The sequence below is a fragment of the Pelecanus crispus genome, chromosome 8 (assembly GCF_030463565.1).
Source record: "Pelecanus crispus isolate bPelCri1 chromosome 8, bPelCri1.pri, whole genome shotgun sequence".
NCBI classification, from domain to species: Eukaryota; Metazoa; Chordata; class Aves; order Pelecaniformes; family Pelecanidae; genus Pelecanus; species Pelecanus crispus.
Window position 1 is genome coordinate 28,464,679 of NC_134650.1, and position 20,979 is coordinate 28,485,657.

The window sequence follows — 20,979 nt, forward strand, 5'->3', positions numbered from 1 at the left end:
AAACAGTTTAACTGCATCTTGCCTGTGATGATATCCTTTCAGGAGTGGAAATTACTGTTTATGATGCACTCCCTGAATAATAATTTCTCAAAATAATCTTGTCATCATCTAATTGAAACAATGATACTTGCAAGTAGGAAATCACTAGTTACTGTGCAAACTGATACTCTGTCAGCAGTGCTGATCATTCATTACGTATGTCTAGGCTCACTGTTGCTGGCTCTAAGTTGAGCCCCAAACTCTTATCATATTGATTCAAAATTGCCACTCTTCCAGGGGGAAAAATCAATATCCCTCACTTCATATGTCACAACTGAGCGTAGCTGTTTACCACTGCATTGCAAATAGGGAGTTTCTTCCCACTCTGCATTTGGGTCTGCATTTTAAATAAATGACAACACATTTGCATTCTTTTTATTTATTTGAACACTATGATTTAAGAGCCTAAATGCAAGTTCTTCCCTTTATTTCTGCAAGTAGCACTGCAATCATAACTTACAAAAATGTTTAAAATACAAAATGTACATGAAATTACAATACAAGGCTCTGTAAACATCTAGAACTTAATCTTTATTGTCCCACATTTTTAAATATAAAACTTGAATTTGAACGATTTCCGAACCTCAAGGAATGACATCCATTATGAGTATCAAAAATAGAGTTTCAAAGCTTTGTTTGTATCAGAACAAAACTCATGCTATTTTCATTCTTTGGTTTAAAAAGGATGGCAGTTCCCCTGACAACATGAAAGTTTTACTATAGAAATTCAGATTGCTAGTTTACGGTAATTTCAGAAATCACCCCCTCCCCCCAGATTAACAGACTACCCCTTAATTTTTTTTTTTCAGCATTGATCTTTGACCCTCCTTATAGAAAAGCTACCTCATCATTAAGGCTTTCCTTCAGGATAATCTGAATTATTAAAAAGTTTTGGAAAAGTACTCAGAAAGAAGAAAGGACTTAAGGGCAAGGAAGTGGATGCCAACAAAAGATCAACAGTTGCCAGGTTCTGTTGTTTAATTAAATTTGCATAGTCCAATAGAGATTGTGTGCTTTTTATATCACTAAAATTATACAAGATTAACAGTCTTTACCTACGTTATCACACAAGCTAAAATAAAATTAAGACCCTTGTATTGAAGCTTTTACAAGGCAAATACAAAACTGCTTTAGTATCCAAAGCTATATTTTTTTATTTCATTTTTAAATAGGAAAGCATCTCTATGTCTACAGGCATCAAGGTATTTAAAGGCATCAGAAAATTTAGTGCATAGCAACCCCGGATTGTTTGGGCTCCTACATTTTAGGTACAGTGTGAATTCCAGCTACTTGGAGAACTTGCAAGGAGAGTCTGTACCAGTAGGATAAAGGAGCATAAATCCCATACAGTATGAAAGCTTTTAAGTTAGAATTCTCCTAGAAACAATAGTTAATGCAAAAGACCCAATAAATGAATGAAAACTGGAACATGCCTTGCCACCAGCACACAGTCTGAAGACAATTACATAGTTTACAGTGGGGATGGTGTGTGTGTGTGGGGTTTGGTTTGTTTTTGGGTTTTTTTTTGGTTTTTTTTTTTTTTTTTAAGATGTTAAAAAGGTAAGTAGATGTCTTTCTGAGCATGTGAATCCTTTTCTAGAATCTTTAAAGTAAATGAGTAGAGGACAGAGTAAAGCACCATCGCTGAGGGACAATTACAATATCACACTTTTCAGATTACAGCCCTGCCAATTTTTTTTTCCTGTAAATTTAAAGATTTGCACCATTGAATAATATATTCACAAAAAGGATGCTTAAGATTCCCAGCACACACCTAGTGGCCTTGCATTAAGTTGCTCGAAGTAACTATGAAACATCGATAGTAGCCTTAGGCTGCACTCTTAAAAGGAAGTACATGACAAAAGAGTTGTAATTTCACCCGGTTAATGTATAGTCTTTTAAAAAGTTCATGATTCAGCTATTACAAAGATGCGATTACAGCTACTTTAATGGTATAGCTTGGGCGCTGACTTAAATTTTGGTGTAATGTTTTGCCTGCAAAAGGCTCAATGGGAAAGTTTTCCCCATGACTGTCTGCCAAAATGCAACATCAGTAGAGTCTGTGTTTACTCTTACAGGTATTGTAATTCAGTAAGGGTATCCACTTTAAGACCATTTTACTGCAATTTTAAGAGTCTACAGCAATTTTCTGCAGAAAGAGGCATGTGCTCCACACGTGTTAAGCCACTAAAATGTCCACAATTGTCTGAACTAGCTTCAATGCAAATACACTTTCTATATTTCAAAATTGAGTGTACGCGCTCTTAGTTTTCGTTAGAGCATCAGAGCTCAAACAAAAGAGGAACTAAAACTAACATCTTAAAAGTTTTGAGGTTCAGTGTATTTCTGTTCTTACTTTGCTGTGATTGTTGTACCCTGTATGTTCCATATCAGAAAGCTTTGTAAACGACAGTGTCTTCTGAGGGAGGGAAATGTTTGTGGCCTAAGCAGGCAGTTTCAGATCCCCTCCTAGGTTTCTAATCATAGAGGCCTGAGATTTTTAATAACTGTGTAAACAGATTGTTTCAAATGTATCAGATTATGTGGGTAAGGGAAACGCATCCTTTGAGCACAGCACAAAGTTTACTGCTGCTACAAATCTTGTGTATTTCTTTGGTAGCCTCTGCTTCACACGTTTGCAGTTAAACGTGGGCAAATCATACTACCTAATCGCTAATTCACAGTAAATTACTTTTTAGCACACTGAAGTTTATAAACAGCTTAAATTTAAGGAACTGTAATTGTCACCTCCATAGGACTTCCAAGTGGCATGGTCAGGCATACAGCATATAAAAGGTACAGATGTGATCAAATGATTTATTGCATGGAAAACTTGAATGCCACCGAATTGGCAATTTCAAAACCATATTCTGTAGGGATAACAGGAACACTTAGATCCTCAGCAAATATCAAAATTTCTCCTGTATCTAACATGGCTTTGATGTTGCTGTTCTTTAATCTAAAATCCTACTGCTCAAATTTGATTACAAATGTAACTTTCTAAGAAAAAGCTATTTCAAGAAGGAGCCTGTGCTAATAAAGAACAGGAAGGTTATCCACAAAGTTATAAAAGGTAAATTTTGGAATGTCATTTCTATCCCAACACTTTCATGATGGAATGGTCTTTTTGCAGCCTATCAAGTAACATTTTTCAGTTTATAAACAAGTGCAGATCTACATTTGGCTTTGCTTCCTATGAATCTAAGAAAGAAAACACTACAGTATTGGTATACACAATGGCTTCCATGGCATTGGCTTCAGATGACAGGTATGATTCGCCACTGGAAGATCATATTAAAAAAAATTAAACAATAGAAGCTTTAAAGGCTTTCCAAAATGACCAAAAGGTGTTACAAATCATCAGTTACAAACTATACTATCTCTAAGGGAAAGCAGCACACTGAAGATGGGTATTAAATCTTTTTCCACATTCAGTACTGTGAATATTATAAGAGCAAACTAACATCTCCACACATCTGAAGCACTTACAATATAAAAGTATTCTATTTAAATGCAAAAAGCAAAGCTTGTTTGTAACTTTAAAACAGTTAAAATATCTGGTGTAGATTCTGTGTGTCCATTTTAAGAAGTCTCTTTACAGCATCTGAGGAACTACAATTAAAATGCTCTGTCTCTACATCAAAAATGTAACCCACTAAAAGGGCTTTGCAAGGATCCACTGTTCCAGTTCATAAAGGCCACAGAGTTGGAAGCACAGTAAGTCTAAAGAGGAAGAGGACGAAGAAATACTCAGAGAGAAACTATTAAGTTTTCATGGATGTTTAGTTGTAAGCTTATCCGTTACTGGATTCCATCAGATATCCTTGTCTCCAGAGATCCAGGACATGTACGTGCAGACTGGCTGGCCACTGTTGTTCCATGTGACACCGAGATCTGTGACATATCTCTTCCTATGATCTCATTCACTAAAAAAAAAAAAAAAAAAAAAAGAACAAAAAAGTGACTGTTTTTATGCTTTCCAAAAGGTAGAACTCATCAGTGTATCCCTTTTAAACAGAAATATTTCAGTGCTAAGCCTTGATGCAGTTAAGTAACAGACGATGAATGAGGAACCTAACTTCAGTAACAGTTGAGCAAGAGGGGGGAAGTCCTAGTTTCTCTTAGTATTACACTTTGTACTTACCATAATCCGTGTTGGAGAATCCCTAAACCACTTGAAGAAAATAAGCACATATATATTCATGATAACAGGTAACTGAAAGGCACAGATTAGGTCAGTTTAGTACAGATTTCCCCACAGAACTCCTTCTGTTCAAGAGTGTTAGAGGCACAACAAGTAACTCCAATAACTCTTGACTCTTTCAAGCTACTTACAGAACTTCCTCAGAACTTGGATTTGGGTTAATAGAATATTCTTTTTAATACTATATACCTATTTAATTGGCCAGTTTTCTGAATATTTTCATTTCTGAAACTGTAGTAACAAAAATCTTCCTTAGTTATCCATCAACTTTTCTATAGTGAAGAATTAAGACTGACTAACGTGCAGGTCGCATCATTTTGTGTGTCTGTGTGTGCATCAAATTCAGCAAAGATTAGTCAGCTATTACTATTTACAAGTGAGGGACACCACTGCGAATCTGACAAAGTAGCACTTAAATTATCAACAAATGACAACTTTGGAGTGTTACTCTAAAGCCTACATAATTGACTGCAGCACAATTGAGTTTAGAATAGATGACAAAAATAATTATTTGAACGGATCAGCATAAATGCAGTGATATAAATGTCCATTTTACAAAATGGGCAATGGTCAGTTTAACTAACAAAACTGAATAATATTCTAAGTGGAGATGAAAAATATCACATTAGTTAGTAATGACAAATGTTTGATAAATACTAGATTATAACTGAAATATAAATTATTATTTAATAGTTAGAAGAGACAGTCAATCGTGTTGTTTTCCGTGATTGAGTGGCCATAGGTATACGGTATCTCTTATTCAGCAAAACTTTGAATATGCTGAATTGTAGTAATAAAAGAAAAGCCTCTGACATGAGTTTGTTTGGACCTTCTATAAAGAGGCATTTAGTGGGATCCTTTTGTTGAGTAAGGACCATTCCTGGTAAAAGTAAGAACTTTTTGTTTTGTTAGTAAGCAGCTTCTATTGAAAATCTTAACCGGTTTGGAACCTAGGCTTTTGCTCTTTTGTTCTTCCTTGGGTAACTTTACCAAACAATATTGCTATACTGCACCACCCTTCTTAATGCTTCCTTAATTTTCCATAGCAGGATTTAGCCTCCTACTAACCATTCCTGTCCAGTAGAAGCATAACAAAATCAATCTACAGGTAGCGCAGATTGTTCTTTAGGTTTATAGAGTGTTCAACAGTCTGAGCTTTGCCTTTTGTTGCAGCAGTAGCATACGTGGGTCTGAAAGAAAATGCATGAATGCTCTCAAGTATGTATAATGTATATAAAATCTAACTCTGAAAACAAGTTTTGTCTATGTTCTTTTAGTTTACTTAGGAAAGCTTTACAATCACCTTATGTCATATACCCGTATGTAACCACGGAGGAGGTAGTTGTTACCTAAAAGTCAATCAATAGTAATGGTATTCTTTTGCATAAATGCAAGGACAGCTTGTTAAAAATACACATTATGGCAGCCCAAAGGTGAAAACAGTTCAGATGAGCTATGTAATAACCAATTCCCTCAAGCATTACAAGACTTGCAATTTACTGCACTTCAAAAAAGTCTTTCATTCAATGAACTTAACGGGCACTATGATACTGAAACTTGTGTGGCTGCAGGTAGAATACTTTTGCGAGTATTTTTATTATGCCAACACAATGCATAAGTAAACAGCTGTTAAAAAACAAGACCTTTTTTTTTTTAACAAAATTTAGATGTTCACTTACAAGAACTATGCTCCATCAGTTTCTGTCAGGGCACTCATTAGCATGCTCTAACTACAGGACTTCTAACAGCTATTATCCATGCTCAGCTACTGAACAGTTGCTTTGTGCAAATCAAGTATTGCAGCTGTTCAGTACTACTAAAACTTTGATGAGCGGTACAATAATGAGCAACATAGCTAAATACCTTTTATGTTTTGAAATCATTAGACAGTTACTTCCTTTAAGTTTTGATAGATGATGTGGTGGCAATCTGTAGTGGCAACATCAGAACAAACTCATCTATACTGTTGCAACATTTTGTATTTCCCACAGGCAAAGGTGTTTAACTGAACAGCATGTAGCCACGTGGCATTAAATCTTCCTTAAATCACATTACGCTGTGAATACAATAGCTGGTCACGTGGTGTTTTATTTGCTGAAGTTCTGCATAATTCATTATGTAGAGTATTAAATTAAAATTACAGGTTAGTTTGTTTTGGGTTTTAAAAATAATCATCGATTTGTTTACCAAGAAGCTGTTTTACAGCTCAGTGTGATAGCTCGGTCACACCTTTCACTTTGCTGTTGGAGAAGTTTTTTTGGCAACGTTTTTAGCATGTGGCCAATACAGATTTATCTGGTTTATATGGATTTACACTAGAAACATCTACCACTTCTAAGGGAAATGCAGTACCTTGTCTTCTTCCCAACAGAAAATTCTAGTGGAGTGTTTTACTTGGCACAGTGATTTTTTTTAGGATTGCCAATTTTTAAACCCAACCAGTATTCAAGTGAGTGTGGGGTTTGTTTGTTTTTTGTTTAAATAAGAAGTATCTAAATTGGTGTTTTGTCAGAGTGCCACGCAGGCCTAAATAAAAGGCCAGAATCCCTTTTCTGCTGTGTCTGACAAAGGTGTTTTCACTTTTTCACAGACCATAGCCTCCTGACTAACACATCTTCCTACTTCATACTTCCCAAGAGTGCCCGTTTCAGCTGTCTGGAAATCTGTAAGCAACAAATGGATGGGGGAGGCCTGCAGACTCCAGAAGACTACGCGTTGATTTGGATTATGTACAGATGATGGTAAAAATGCTTCAGAGAAAGCACAGCCTGCAGAAGCCAGCAGCTGAGATCAAAGTGCTCTAACCTTTGTGGTGTGATAGTCTGGCTGCCAGGTTTGAGACAAGAGGGCAGGGCGGTATCAGGAGTGATGCGGTAACAGGCTACATGGGGCATGGGCCTGCTGCCTGACTGGCTGTGCCACACGCTTCTGAGCCACGGAAGGGATGAATGGGGGCAGGGGGGAGTCCGATCTAGCCTGCAGGCTAGTAGATGGAGGAATGGACATTTAAATGAGGAAAGCAGCTTTTCTAGAGAAGGCTGGTCTTTTAAAGCCTGAAAAAAACATTGTAAGAAGCCATAATGAATATTTACCAAAATTAGGCAGCCTGGAAGTCCTTTGGAACAGCTCACTGAAGAGATGTACAACTTAGCTTTAAGGCACCAAATAATGAGATGCCTGCTTATTATCTAAACTGGGAAGCATTTGGCTTTATACGAAAGTGGAATGGTATAAATTAAAGAAGTCTAAACTGTAAATCATGTAGTCAGTAAGAATAGTTAAAATCCTACATAGAAACGTATTAGACTGAAGGGGAAATCGTATGGTGTTCTCCTTTTTGTATGAATTCGTGATGGAGAAAATCATATTTGTTTAAAAACTAAAACAGAAATCCAAAGGTTAGTATCTGAATGCATGAGATGCCTGTATACCTTCCTCCACACAGGGTCAATCACAGAACATTTAGTGGTCTGATTAAAACTGAAAACTTAATCCATGAGCATAAATGCAGGTTTTCTATAATGTTGTCTAGCAAAATCCAAGTTTTTAGGTGACAAATTGGGAGAAGTCACTTTCAACAGTCCTGAGAAAGGACAGAGCTCAGGCTATACTGATGATGCTTTACAAGCAAAAGAAAACTTCTTTTCTATACTTCCAGAAGAACACTTTATACCACCCTTGCTGTTTTCGACTATGGGGTGCATGGGCTACGCTGTCCTAGATATATGGCTAGAAAGATTTCATATGCCTTTTTGCTTAACCTTAAAAGCCATCCAGTTAGCAACTAGATACTAGAAAACCAAGATGCATGGCTTTTTTAATACATGCACTTTTTTTTTTTTTTTTCTTTTACACAACTTCCTTCCTTTCTTGAGCAAAAGCTTCTAGGGGAAGGCTGCAGAGCTTGTTCAGGATTCAGTAATACAGCTCTCGAGTATGTTTTTAAGGTTCTCCATGGTCTGTCTGCCAGGTTCATTTGTGTTGCGTAGTTTATACTTCTGTTGCCTCTTTGAAGAGAGCCAATCTTATGAGACTTCAGGTGGAGGTAAACAGTTATGTGGGTAGGACCTTGACTCTTTCAGCCTACTGCCTTCCCCCCCGCCCCATTAAATCACTGCCTGGTTGGTATGTTTGGTGCCAAGTGTTCTGACTGCTAATCCCATACCCTGGACCTCTACTGTCAAGAGATGAGGAACCAGAAATATTTTACATACTAAATAATTACAGAGATCTAGCTAATATTTAGTACTCATTTAGTACCTACTGATCACCTAAAATTGTTTTGGATGAAGATGTCAGTTGAGTGGATAACATAAAAAGTATTATCAAAAGTTTTATGTGCTAACATAATTGCTAGGATTTATAGCAACAAGTTGCTAATCTTGAAATAACGACTGGATGAGATCAAAAGAGAGAGGGGTAGCGCACACACTACACTGTACATAAATGTGGCAGATTCCTCCACTACAAAAGTGGTAACTGCATTTTGAAAACTTGTTTGTCAGATATGGCATGGATCAAAATGCAATACAGCTTTTTTTTTTTTTTTTAATAGAATCCTGCAATTCCTGTGAAATGGAAATGATTTTAACAACTTTCTTATTGTCTATTTAATTGACCTCTTTGGCAGTTATCCCAGATTTCAGAATTTCAGCTGTTACTTTGTTTGCAATAGTTTCACCTTTTTCTTCCCTAGTATTTATACATACTGTAAGCTGGATGGTTAATTTACACTCATAGTTAAAAATAGATTGTGCAGAACAGAATTTAACATGGTGGGGAGAAAACCTTCTGTAACAGACAGATTAGATTGGACCTGTCAATGCTGGTGATACTGTAGTATTGTATTGCAAAGTTTGTGGGTTTTTTTGGTTTTGTTCTTCCCCCTCTGTGCTGCATTGAAAAAACGTGAACATGCTGCATTGAAGAAGCACTGAAAGTCATCTGGAGGCTCAAGACCCTAGAACCTTTCAAAACAAAATTAAGCAGCATACCAACATCAATACCAGCAGAACAGAGTAGAAGATAACTAGCTCTGACTTTTGGATCTTCTGTCAAGCTTGTAAAACAAGAACAACACATACTCTGTTTTACTGGGTTGTTCCCACTGTTTTGATTTCACACAATGTTCTGTTTGCTTTTTTAAGTCCCTACTGACTGCACATGAAAGACAGCTGAGCCACTGAGATTGACAGAAAACTGGGCACAGCTCCTTGGCAGCCTCCTCCCACCCCCCATCTTCTAGGCTGAGGGCTTCGCCTCTTGGTCACTGAAGCCTTGCACTGGGACAGCTGATAAAGTTATTGCTCCAGCTGTTTGCTGCATGAACAGCCAGACTGTTCATGAAGATCTCCTAAAACTGTTGCAATTTGCAATCCAGAGTTTTAGGATAAACTAAAATTAGGCTGAACAGCTCAGCCATTTCTGCAGCTAGTGACACATACAGCTAGGGGTAGCAATCTTATCAGCTGTTCCAACAGAGATGTGTCCTGTGAGCAGTAGTGACCAATCTCTCAGGGGAAATTCTCACCTACAAAAAGTTATCCCTGTTAGCCAATTTGAACAGAACAAAGCTCTTGTATTATGAAGCATTACAACATTGTTGAAGCTGGTGCTTTTAATAATAAGTTGCTGAGTGTTTTGGATAAATTTAAAAAGAAAAAAAATTATGAATTTACAGTAACAAGTTCTTAAAAGAGGAACTGGTGCTTTGATACGTTTGTAAGATCCATGCTTTTCTCCTACTGGTTTGTTTAATCAGTTCTACAATGTCAACTTAATTTATTCTCTCAGTGTGAGACTGATCCATAATTTGTCAGTCAACTTGTATACCTGTACCTGTATTACCTGTATTATATTAGAATAAAACCACATTTAGACGTAGCATTATCTCCAAGATAGGTGTTTGAAGTTCTAACATCAGAAGTAAAGGCATTATCTTTTTAAATCAAATACCAACCAAATACCAGCATGCTTCTAAATTGCTCTGTACTTAATTCCCCCTATCTCTATGAATGCTAAGAGACAAATATTTTGCACTGGTGCACAAAGGAAAATATAAGCAATTCCTGAACCTGAAAGGCCTTTCAGGGAATAGTGCAAGTGACCTCTATTCCCTTGCAGGAAGCTGGTAATCTATAATCAGCATCTATACTTTGTACAGGACAAGAGAATCTCTCTAATAGGCAGTTACCAAGCATTTTAGATTTTTGTAGGTCAAAAATACTGCCTTGAAAACCTCCATGGAGAACTACAAGCAAACCAGTTCAGATTACAAACCATTAGGTACGTAATGGGCAATAGCAGAGACCTAGGGAAAAACATCATGATCCTTCCCCAGGATGTTCCACCAGCCTCCAAAATGTGTTTGTCCTAGGGAACTCCCAAGCCAGAGACAGTATCTTTTGTGCTGAATGGTCCCATTTGGATTTTTCTCCCTGGGGTGTTTAAGGTCTGTGCAAAATTCTGTCATCCGCAACATTCTGAGACGGTAACTTCCAAAGCTTAACTACGTATAGCTGTAGCAATGTTTTTCATGTGTTGAACTTGCTGCATGATTACTTGGTAGACACTTACTATTTTCTCTCCTAGGAAGTATCTTCCATTACCTTTTCCGTACCACTCATTCATTTTATTATCCTTAGCGTATTCTCCTCATTAATTTTTCTGGCTGGAGAGTCCTAGCTGATTCAGTGTTAACTTCTGTTCCAAGTCTTCGGTCATGCTAGTTGGCCTTAACCAAAATACCCCACAAAACAACATGTATGCATCTAATTCTTTTGGGACATCGGGGACAAGATGTAGGCACATAACAGATCTATATAGTAGCATTTGTTCATTCTCTGCTGGTTTCCTAAATATTCCTGGTATTTATTCACCCTTTTAAGAGTACTTTTAACACTACTGAGCAAGTTTTCATAGAATTGTCCATTTTAAATTCAAGATGGGTTTAAATAAAAATAGTTCAGAGAGCTTGTCACTGTATGTACAGAATTAGGGCAGGGTTTTTTTTTCCTTCCCTTACCCTAACTTCCACTCCTTTAAACTAACTGATTTTCTTTAATCACAAGGCCTTCCTGCACAGGCTTCTAGACAGTTTTTGTTTTTCACTACTCTGAAGAGCTGAGCAGCAGAGGTGTCACATTTACCAACTTTCAGTCCCCTGGCTCCAAATCAGATTTAAACAAGAGGTTATATGTTACAGCTAATAGCTCAACTGTTGTTTACTCTTTCAGAGCTTTTGTCTGGCATGTCATCTAGTTGAGGTGAATTGTCACTGTCTGTTTACCTGTTTGTCCTGAAGCCTTTTTACTGACTCTTCAACTTGAGACAGGTCCTGCAACATGTCCCTTTTTCAAAGCACTTTGGCATGAGAAACTCTAGTTCCTCAACTGTGAGCATCAATACAAAAAAAACTTTCTAAGTTCATTTATTTAACTTTAACTGAATTCCTGATTTGACACCTGTTGGCCAGGTTTCATATTTAACCTAGTAATTTTCATGTTCTTTTCCTGTCTTCTGTGTTTGGAAGCACCTTGCAGCCTCTCTCACTGCAGAGTAGCTGTACACTTAATCTGAACCTTCATAAATAGTTCGCAGACAGCTTGCAACTACTTTACCCTTTTGACCACCTATTTTTTCTTAAGTAAGTTTTATTGTTTTCCTATAGTTCCCCTTTGAGGTTTGCCACAGCCTATAATGCCGCAACTGCTACAAAACAAAGAAAGATTTGTTAATTTTTATTTTTTTTAAGCAGTTCCTGTACACCCCTTTGGACCAAATAAAGAGATGTTTCCCCTTGTGGGTTCTTCTCATGACTTAGTGCTCCATGAAGCAGTCATCACATTTACCCATTCTATAAAGGATGACTCAAGTATTCCATTAGTGTATTTCCTGCCTTTGCAGATTGTCTGATCTCCTGCAGCACCCTATAGCTATGGTTGCTCTCCTCTTTAATTTAGAATATAATTTTAATTTAGTATAATTTAGAAAGAAGCTATACTCTTCCTAATTTAAGCCTAATTTTAAGAAAGTTAAATCTGTAAGCATTCTGTACTACTAGTTGATACAGTTAGCTTGTCTGATTTGACACTAAGCATTCTTCAAGGCACAGAACCATTCTACTAACTCTTCTGTGTAAACATCTCTTGTGTTAGTACCACACTATCTTTCTTACAGCAAATACCTAAAATACCCATTATTTTAATTTAAAAAATGGCATGTTTCTCAATTGTATTTCTCAGATGCTAGCATTTGTGTGTAAGCATATTTCTCTCTGGGTCTGGTTTTCCGTTTGTGTGCCCTTTTTAAAAGGGACCTGGCAGCATACATTTCTTAATTCTAAGTTTGGGGTTTGCCAGCCTGTGTGTCACTCTCTAGTTGATGATACTGGTGTTCAGGGGTTATTTTATTATTAAACTGAGTTTTTGTTTTTCAAGAACTCCTGCTCTTCAACAATTAGTCTGTACCTACCAGATTCTGAGTTGCACAGGATATAGTCTAGAACACAGAAATAATCTAAGCCGTAACTGGTATTTTACTAACCGATTTGCTGTTTCAAGATACAGAAATGTCAACTTAGTGTACAGAGTTCTTTCCCTAGTTTTGCCATTCAGAATAGTAGCTACTTACCTTACTGACAACATTTTGAAATGTAAGGAAAGCAGAACTAAGTCAGGTTTTTTGAAAGATGGTAAAAAGACCAACATCGTGATTTATTTTAGTTTCATGGGCAAACTTAAGGTCAGTCTACACACAATTAGTGTGAGAGTTTTATTAAGGCTATATACAGAGCTTGGTTACTTTACTGTTAACAATCCCAAATCTACTGTACACTTACAGGTGTTCCCCTTTGAAAATCTATGGGGAAAGTAAAATGTGTTATATGTGTTTTTATATATGTGTATATACATATATTGGGGGGGGGGGGAAGGACAGTATAGTTCTTTGGCATTTTAGGCTTGTTTGTAATAAAGTGAAAAACACTTAAGAAGAATGAGTATAAACACAAACACGACCAATATACCATGCATCAATTTCTAACAGCGATACTATTTTAAAAAGTCATAGTGCATAATGATCTTCTTTATATGTGGAATGAAGAAGCTGAAAGCACCTTAAAATAAATCTAGATGATCCTTCCCAATTATAGTGCACATTCAACTAGAAATCTATTTATGAATCTGTATTCCTCATACTTAGATTGGTAGTGCATGCCACTGTATTCCATCTATTTCAATTGACATTGCTTCATCTTTTTAAAAAAAGGAGAAACATTCTATTCTCATAGTTAACTGATCTGGCCACTCTACAACCTTGCCTTTGTTTGGCTTAAGATTTTTATATCCTCTTCTGTTGTTTTGCTAGATCCTACAGCACTCAGGAAGTTCTGTGGCAGTTACATATACTTTAAGTGGAGGTTTTTACTGAATGAGTGTACACCTGGTTCACAACTTCTGATTTCCAACTATGTCAGAATACACAGGTGTCCAGTTATAGCAATACTTAAGTATTACATAGTGCTTTTCACTTGTAGACGTTAAGACTATTAAAACACTTTCCCCTTTCCTTCGTGCTCCAATTTTAAACATTGAAGCATTTCAGTAAGCAGACTCACCCTCTAGATTTTCCACATAGGAGTTGGACATGAGTGCTGAATGTTGAGTCCATTTCTCTGTTGAACCTGATGGCTGGTATTCCAGGTCAGAGATAAAACTGTCTGTGTCAGAGAAGAAGACAGACATAACTACTGACTGGACTAAACCAAGAAGTTACAGTTCACTCAACCAGGACGTGACTTTCCGTTTTCTTTTAATAGCACTAAACTTTAAATACCCAGTTTCATTCACAACTACTACATATTTTGACATAAGTAACAACTTATAAATTACCAGAGTGCCTATTAAAAACAGTATCACTTATCGTGTATATTTAGTTACTTTTCAGTTAGCAGCCAGAGCCATAAGGGTAACAGTTAATATTTTTGGATGCCTGCTTAGTCGCATCATCATGAGTTTTGTGTACTAAATAAATTTCATTTTAGTATTTGTGTTAGTTTAGAACATTCCTCCTGCAATTTTCTCAATCTGCTTTACTTACTGCGGTCAAATTAAAAGCGCTTATGCCCCTTGACAGCACCTCCACTGAACAAGGTAGACAAAAGAGCCAATAAACCCTTTATTTTTATTTTTCCTATCCTTTAAACAAAGGAAACTGTTGCTGTAAACAGCTGTTAGCTTCCCCTTTACTTGTCAGACTATCTGAATGTTTTGCCCAAGGTACAGAGCTACAGTCAGGCCACACACAGTTTGAAGCGTCAGAAAACTAAGCATTATCTTGGTATAGGTGGTGGCTCCATCAGACCAAGGCAATGTGAGAAACCAAGGAGGAAGTGGAGAACTGTATTCCACTAAACTGTTTTTCCTGGAGGAAAAATGAATGTAGAATAGTGTATTTATTACTTTAACCAACAAGTGCGTGTTTATTCAGTTGTGATTAGTGACTATGCAGAGCTTACAACAGTATACTGGGTTGGGTTTGGGTTTTTTTTTTTTTTTTTTTTTCCCCTGCCCAAGACAGAGCAGCAAGTTTAGTACATTAGGCTTTAATACAATTAAGAAAATTACTCTGGAAACTGGCTAATTTGTGCCTTCTGGATAGAGCCACGTTTGCTTTGCCAGCATGATTTCTAAGCCCTGCTTAGGGATGGCTCCTGGGAGAATGAAAGAGTCTATTCTTACTTCCTCCTGAAATTCAAGCAGTTCAAATTACTTCTTTGGATGACTTCTTATGCTTAATTATTTAAAGCATAAAGTTACATGCATTTAAACAGGAAGTGGAAAGCATTATCTGGGTTCCAATGAAAATGTCTGCTGCCATTTTGAACGAAAGGAGTAGATGAAGGACAAATTCTTGCCAAATAATAGGAGATTAAGAAAAGAACCTTTTTCCCACCAACTATGGTAGAACCAGCGAGAAAATAACATTTAAATAAAGATCTAATGAATCCAAGGAGATGGGCAGAAAACTACCTTGGGATGAAACAAATTAACTTCTATGGGCAATCCTCTTTAAAGCTCAGGCTTTCAAAGGAGCAGACAACAAACACACTGACAAAAAGCCTCCAGAGAAAACAGTGGAGTTAATTAGCTCTTTTAAGCAACAGTCTCTGCACCATAAAGTCTGCATAGCTTATACAGTAAGGATTATCTGTCACTTTAGCAGAGAAATATGATTCTGAGCAATTTTTCTAATTTATTTCATACATAGAGGGATTCTGAGGTTCTTGCATGTTCTGACAAAGCTGTTGACAGTATTGAGTTTTTGCTTTTATAAATCCCTGACAAAATGTGTCATGTGTAGCACATGTAGCATGTCTCCAGCCAGCACCTTCTGGAATGAAGCATGCACTTGCCTTGGGCACACAATATTTGTTGTTTGTGAAATGTGGTAAATAAAGCAACAGCCTTTTAAAGTGTGTAATACAGCATAAAGATTTTGTTCAATGCACACTGAAGTTAGAATCTTGAGCTACCAGATAAACATACATTAGAAATACCTTTCATAAACATTTGAGAAAGGTTTTTACTTCCTTAAGCAATACTAAAATGTGTTTTGTACCCAAAGAATATAACACTAAAATGACAACTATTTCATTTAAATAGAAATCAAGAAAACTGACATCCTGTAGATCTATCTATTTAACTGATCAAAAATTCACACTTTTATGAACTACCTCTTTCTCTTGGCTCCTCCCTTAAGTAAAGAAAGGTTAAGAAAAACTTTAAACCCTCAATTACCTGCACCAGATTTGGGTCAAAGCAGTAAGTCAACTTAAAATGAGAAGTTCTATTACAGATACAGGCAGACCAAAAAGCTACTGGAGTTACATCATATGGTTTTCAGGATCTCTTCCCATAGGAGTCAAGCAACTTCATTTTCTGTAGCGCTATCTGATCAAATGTTTAGCCTGTGTATCCTTTACTATGACTGAACTGCTGAACTGAAGTAGGATGTGTGGGCAATGGGACTTAAACTAGAAGATGTACTGGTTTTAGAAAAGTAGATCCCAAAAATGTTCTAGAATGCATGATTGTTTGCAGTGTTGCTAAAGTAAGTAGCACAGAGTGGGCTTTTTTTAATATGCTTTGCAAAAAGAAGTTTCATATAATTGTATGGCAGATCGTATCAACTGTCTAGATTTGGTAGTATTGCTGCATCCACCTAAGAGTTTATGTGTTTTAGAGAACAGATGAGTGAATGGCTGTATCTACAGAGGTAACGAGTATCAGTAAACATCAAAGAACATTATGGAGAGACTGCAGCACACATGTCCTCGGATATAGCCCTTCTTTTGCCAATTCCAGATAGGACTCTACCAGCTGCGTTTACGTGAAGAATCCCTGCAGCTACATCACACTGCTTAGTGCAGTAAATTTAGCCTGGTTTTGACTCCACATGACCAGCAAGTAGTAGTGTCAACTTTCCCTTAAAAAAAAAAAAAAGCTGCCAGGCTATAATTAACCCTCAGTCTTCTCTGCTGTGGAGCAGCCAGCTGATTCTGTTGGTTTCTGATCAAAAGCAGTCATATGGCAGGCCATGTTTGCAACAGCAATCTATCAAGGTTGCGGTGGGTTGCCTTGCAAGTTACCATTTCAAGCCATAAGACAGGCTTACAGTAAAGTTGGCACTGAACCTGGAATTACTGAGTAGTACTTTTTTTTTTAACTAACTGATAAACTAAGGCTGCAAAATGCTAGGAGGAGTATAGTTTTCCTGTGCACATTATGTTTATAGCTATATAGACAGACTGAATGTGCCTGCAGAGTCACAGCACAAGCTCTGCAGTTATTTGGTACAGTAACAAATATCCCTGTCCATGTCATGGTTATGATGTCACTCACACTCTGCATTTATGTATCATAGTGAAACCAACTCATTTAAGTCATACGTTTACCCCTTTCTCTCACACAAGAGGATAGACGAGTCTAACATAGTAAGTATCAAGCGTGCAGTAGCTAGAGGACACATGCTGTGCAGCGGAAAGCAGCGCTGAAGTGTCTAAGCATGTTTTTGCCAGTGTCACAAGGGCATGCCTAACTCCTTCCAGTTCTGCTACTATTGCGAGCATCTGCACAGTGATGTAGACATGCCACCTGCATTCACGGAATAAGTTTCTAACCTCTTCTAATTCTTAAATGGGAATCTTTTTGCGGTGGTGCAACTAGTTAAGCTTACTTTGAATTAGTTACAAGGTGTTCTGTGGCTCTCAGAGGCAAACAGGAAGTTTCATACATTAGCTGGTCATAGATACCTGAGGATTTATCTGAAATTCTTTACACATCAGCACTCTATAGCAGGTCTTCTCAATAGATGCCTTGCTGGTGCAGATTTTATGAACACAGTGAATGAAGCCATGAGAAGATATGGTCGTATCATCCTTTAACTGTTGACAGCCCCAGATGGATAACATTCTCTTCACCTTTCGTCGCTCTTCCAACCTTTTAGTTTTAATCTACTGCTCAGTCTGGATCTTCCTCTATTTCATCTGTTACACCCCTTTCTAAAAGTAGGTTCCCATTCTCTTCCAATACATTTCAGGTTCTGCCTTATCACCTTACTCAACATCAACATCTCACTGCAGGAGCCCAGAAGCTTACGAGAAGAATTAGAACCGTAAACTGCTTTTTATTGCTATCTCCATACTGCTTGACAATATATATTTAATAGACGGAATACTAAGAAAGGAGGAATTTGAACACAAACTTACTAAACAATTTATGCTAGTGTAGTTTTTGGAATGCCTTTTATCAACAGGAATATTCTGAGAGTTCTGTGTACAATGTAGGCTAGAGTTCTTGTCACACAAATCCATGTCAGGCATGCTTGCTGCAAGATGCAACATTTCGTTCCGTGCTTAGGAGACAGTAAAAAACCCCTTGAGTTTGAGATGTACATCTTGAGAACATCTCAAGTTTGAGTTGCACTAGCAAGACAGGTTTTTGAGCCGCTCTCTTCCATACTACGCTAGACTCTAGCATTCAGTATTTTTTGTGTTTCTGTAGACCTTCAATGCTCTGTTTGGCAGGATGCTGCCTTAATTAAGAATGGCCTGTTAAGTTTTAAGTACGTATAGAAATAGAAAGTACAGCCATTCTCCAGTACTTTCTCATTAGTTACTACTGTGATTCTCCAGAAGTTAAGCTGAAGCTACAGTAAAAAGCCACCAGTAAAGACATACAAATTTTCTAGCAAAGATCAGAATAATCTCTGAGCTTCCCAGCAAGAGAATTTATCTACTAGAAAGTTATCACAGAACTATTAAAATGAATGAATGCAAATGGCTTAGAATTCTACATGGAATGTGTCTGACAAAGCAGACTTACTCCTTTATGTACACAAAATGGTTAGAGGATTTCTAGTTATGATTTATAGTAAATCCACATAGTGGATTTTCTAATCTCCAGCTTTATGTAATGGAGATGCAATGAGTAACAAAATGTAAGAGGATTAGTAGAAGGTCATCCTGAATTGCTCAATACAGCCTAACATAATACCTTAAAAATGGTTAAATACAATTGTACATGTTAGAAGTCACATTGCTGTAGAAAGCCATGAAATCCAAGGTAAACTCAAACTCACTCCTAAACTGCAAACCATAGGAGACTAAATTTTAGATCAACAGTATTAGAATAGACTCAAATCTAAAACTTGACAGTGGGATAGGTAAACCACCAGACTAGGAGCACTTTTTAAAAAGGGGGGTGGGGTGGGGTGTGGAGATAACAGGGCCTCATCATATAACTAGATTGAGTCTAACTTTGACTAGCTTTTTTTTTTTTTTTTTTTCCCAAGTGGGGAAGAAATGGGAGCTTTATTAGATGAGTATACAACAGAGCACAGCATGGATGATGGAGATGGGAAAGGACAGAAATGACCAACTGCCTGTTTCTTGTCATTTCAGCTGCCTTGTTTACACCTATTTGCAGCCCTAAATATTCCATGCTGCCTATATAGGGAAATGCTAGCCTGGGGAGTTGGGCAGACTTGCTGAAAGATGTTAAGGGAAAAAGAAGGTCCAACATATCAGGCAGGGGAGGAAAAGCAGAGGGGACAAATAAAGAGCAAGAAGCTGCTTTTATGTAGTTCCAGTCCAAAAGTTTACCAGCTTGTGCAGATTGCAAAGACCTAAGCAGAAAAGAGTACTGTTTTTCAGAACACCTTTCAAGTAGTAGCATACAGTAGAAATTACTTTGAAATTGTGTTATGTTTCAAATGTTTTCTGTAATATCATTTGAATTTCATATCTAGGTGTCCTCATGCATTTTGATCCCTTGTTTCTTCAAGTGAATTAGAAAGTGTTTCCTGTAGGGAGCAAGGATGTGAAGAGGGGAAGCCACACAGAAGAGCAAATTCAAGGTGGAGATTAGAAAAGTCTAAAAACATCAATCAGATCCTATTGAAAAACAAGAAAACAAAGAGCCACACAAACTTCAGTAGGGAAAAAAGAAAGGGGGGTGGGGTTGGGGTGGAAGAAGTAGTGTACTTTATTCAGACACCCAGTAGAGGTAGAGGATCTGCCTTTAAATCATGTAATCCTTTTTCACTCATAGTCTGAACAGAGCCCAGCTTGCTCTAACTAGTAAAGGGCAAAGGAATACAACAAAATTTAAGATACCCCATTCTGGTCATTGGTAAGCATATCTGACTTTGCAAAGAAGCTATAAATGGTGAATCCAGATGTGTCACACCTTCCAGGAGATGCTGGATCAACACTAAGCCAGGTGCTCTTGACTTGAGCACCAATGGATGAAGCAGCTTTGTAGTTCTGTATTAAGTAGCGGATTTGGATTTTTTTGGTGTGTTTTGAAGAAAAAGCCTGAATGTTGGCTGAAGAGACAGTAAGATTCACTTTTAAGAGTCTTGCTTAAAGGAATTTATGTAACTGCTATCCAGACTGCCACTTCTGTAGGTGAGGTGAGGGGGTTTTTTTGTTTGTTTTTTAAAGAATTTTAAAAGCATACTCTGTCAAACTAAACAGCTTAGTAATTCCAGGACTAATTTTGTCATGAGGTAGCACTACCATACTACACTCAAATTTTGTTAAAATTTCTTAAAATATTTTATTTTATTGGCAAAGAAAATATCTACTATGCTAATTTTGAAATAGCACATGTTACTTAAAAGAAAAGATTATTTAAGCTGTCAGGGCTTTTTGTTTATTTTTTTAAGACTACTGACTTAAATATTTAAGTCAGTAATCCAGACATAATTTATAAAATTTTCAGTTGGCTTTGCCTTAGTGTTTTGAGAGGTTTATTCACCTTAATTAGTAACCCTTAAAAACCTCTTTTCCAATTAAATATAGCTTTCAGGTTTGATATATTAGCTAGGAGAACACACTGTATCAATATTCATTTATGTATGCAATTATGTTTGGATTTTTTCCCCTTAATTGTTACAACATTAATGTAGAATAACTCATTTGCTATTTGTGTCTAGCTCTATTTGTACAGAAACTAAAATTCAATTATACACAAAAGAAACATTTTGAAATTTTTTAAACCACAGTATTATGTTAGATACATTATGAAAAAAGTGTTCCTGTCTAAACATGTTTTTTATTTAAAGCTGATGAAGCAGAGGAAGTATTTACTCATGTTGAGAGAACTGAGCAGCTTTTTTCTTGTCAATATGCCCTTTCACTATGCCCTTCAAGATTTTTGGAACAGCAGGTT

The 20,979-nt window shown here is 37.0% G+C and overlaps 1 protein-coding gene across 4 annotated transcripts in view; it reads right to left on the minus strand.

The window, feature by feature from the left end:
• Positions 1-422: 422 nt before the first annotated feature.
• The window catches only part of NFATC3 (nuclear factor of activated T cells 3), a 77,462-nt gene continuing 56,905 nt past the window's right edge, over positions 423-20,979 (minus strand). For 2 of the 4 annotated variants that reach the window (XM_075714860.1, XM_075714858.1), the window contains 2 exons: positions 13,860-13,961; positions 423-3,965 (listed from right to left, as the gene is read on the minus strand). In XM_075714860.1, coding sequence (XP_075570975.1) covers positions 3,841-3,965; positions 13,860-13,961 — 227 coding nt within the window. In that variant the 3' untranslated portion in view covers positions 423-3,840. Of the gene's footprint in view, positions 3,966-7,048; positions 7,297-13,859; positions 13,962-20,979 lie in introns of all 4 variants that reach the window. The other 2 variants (XR_012831242.1, XM_075714859.1) reach the window with 2 other exon arrangements.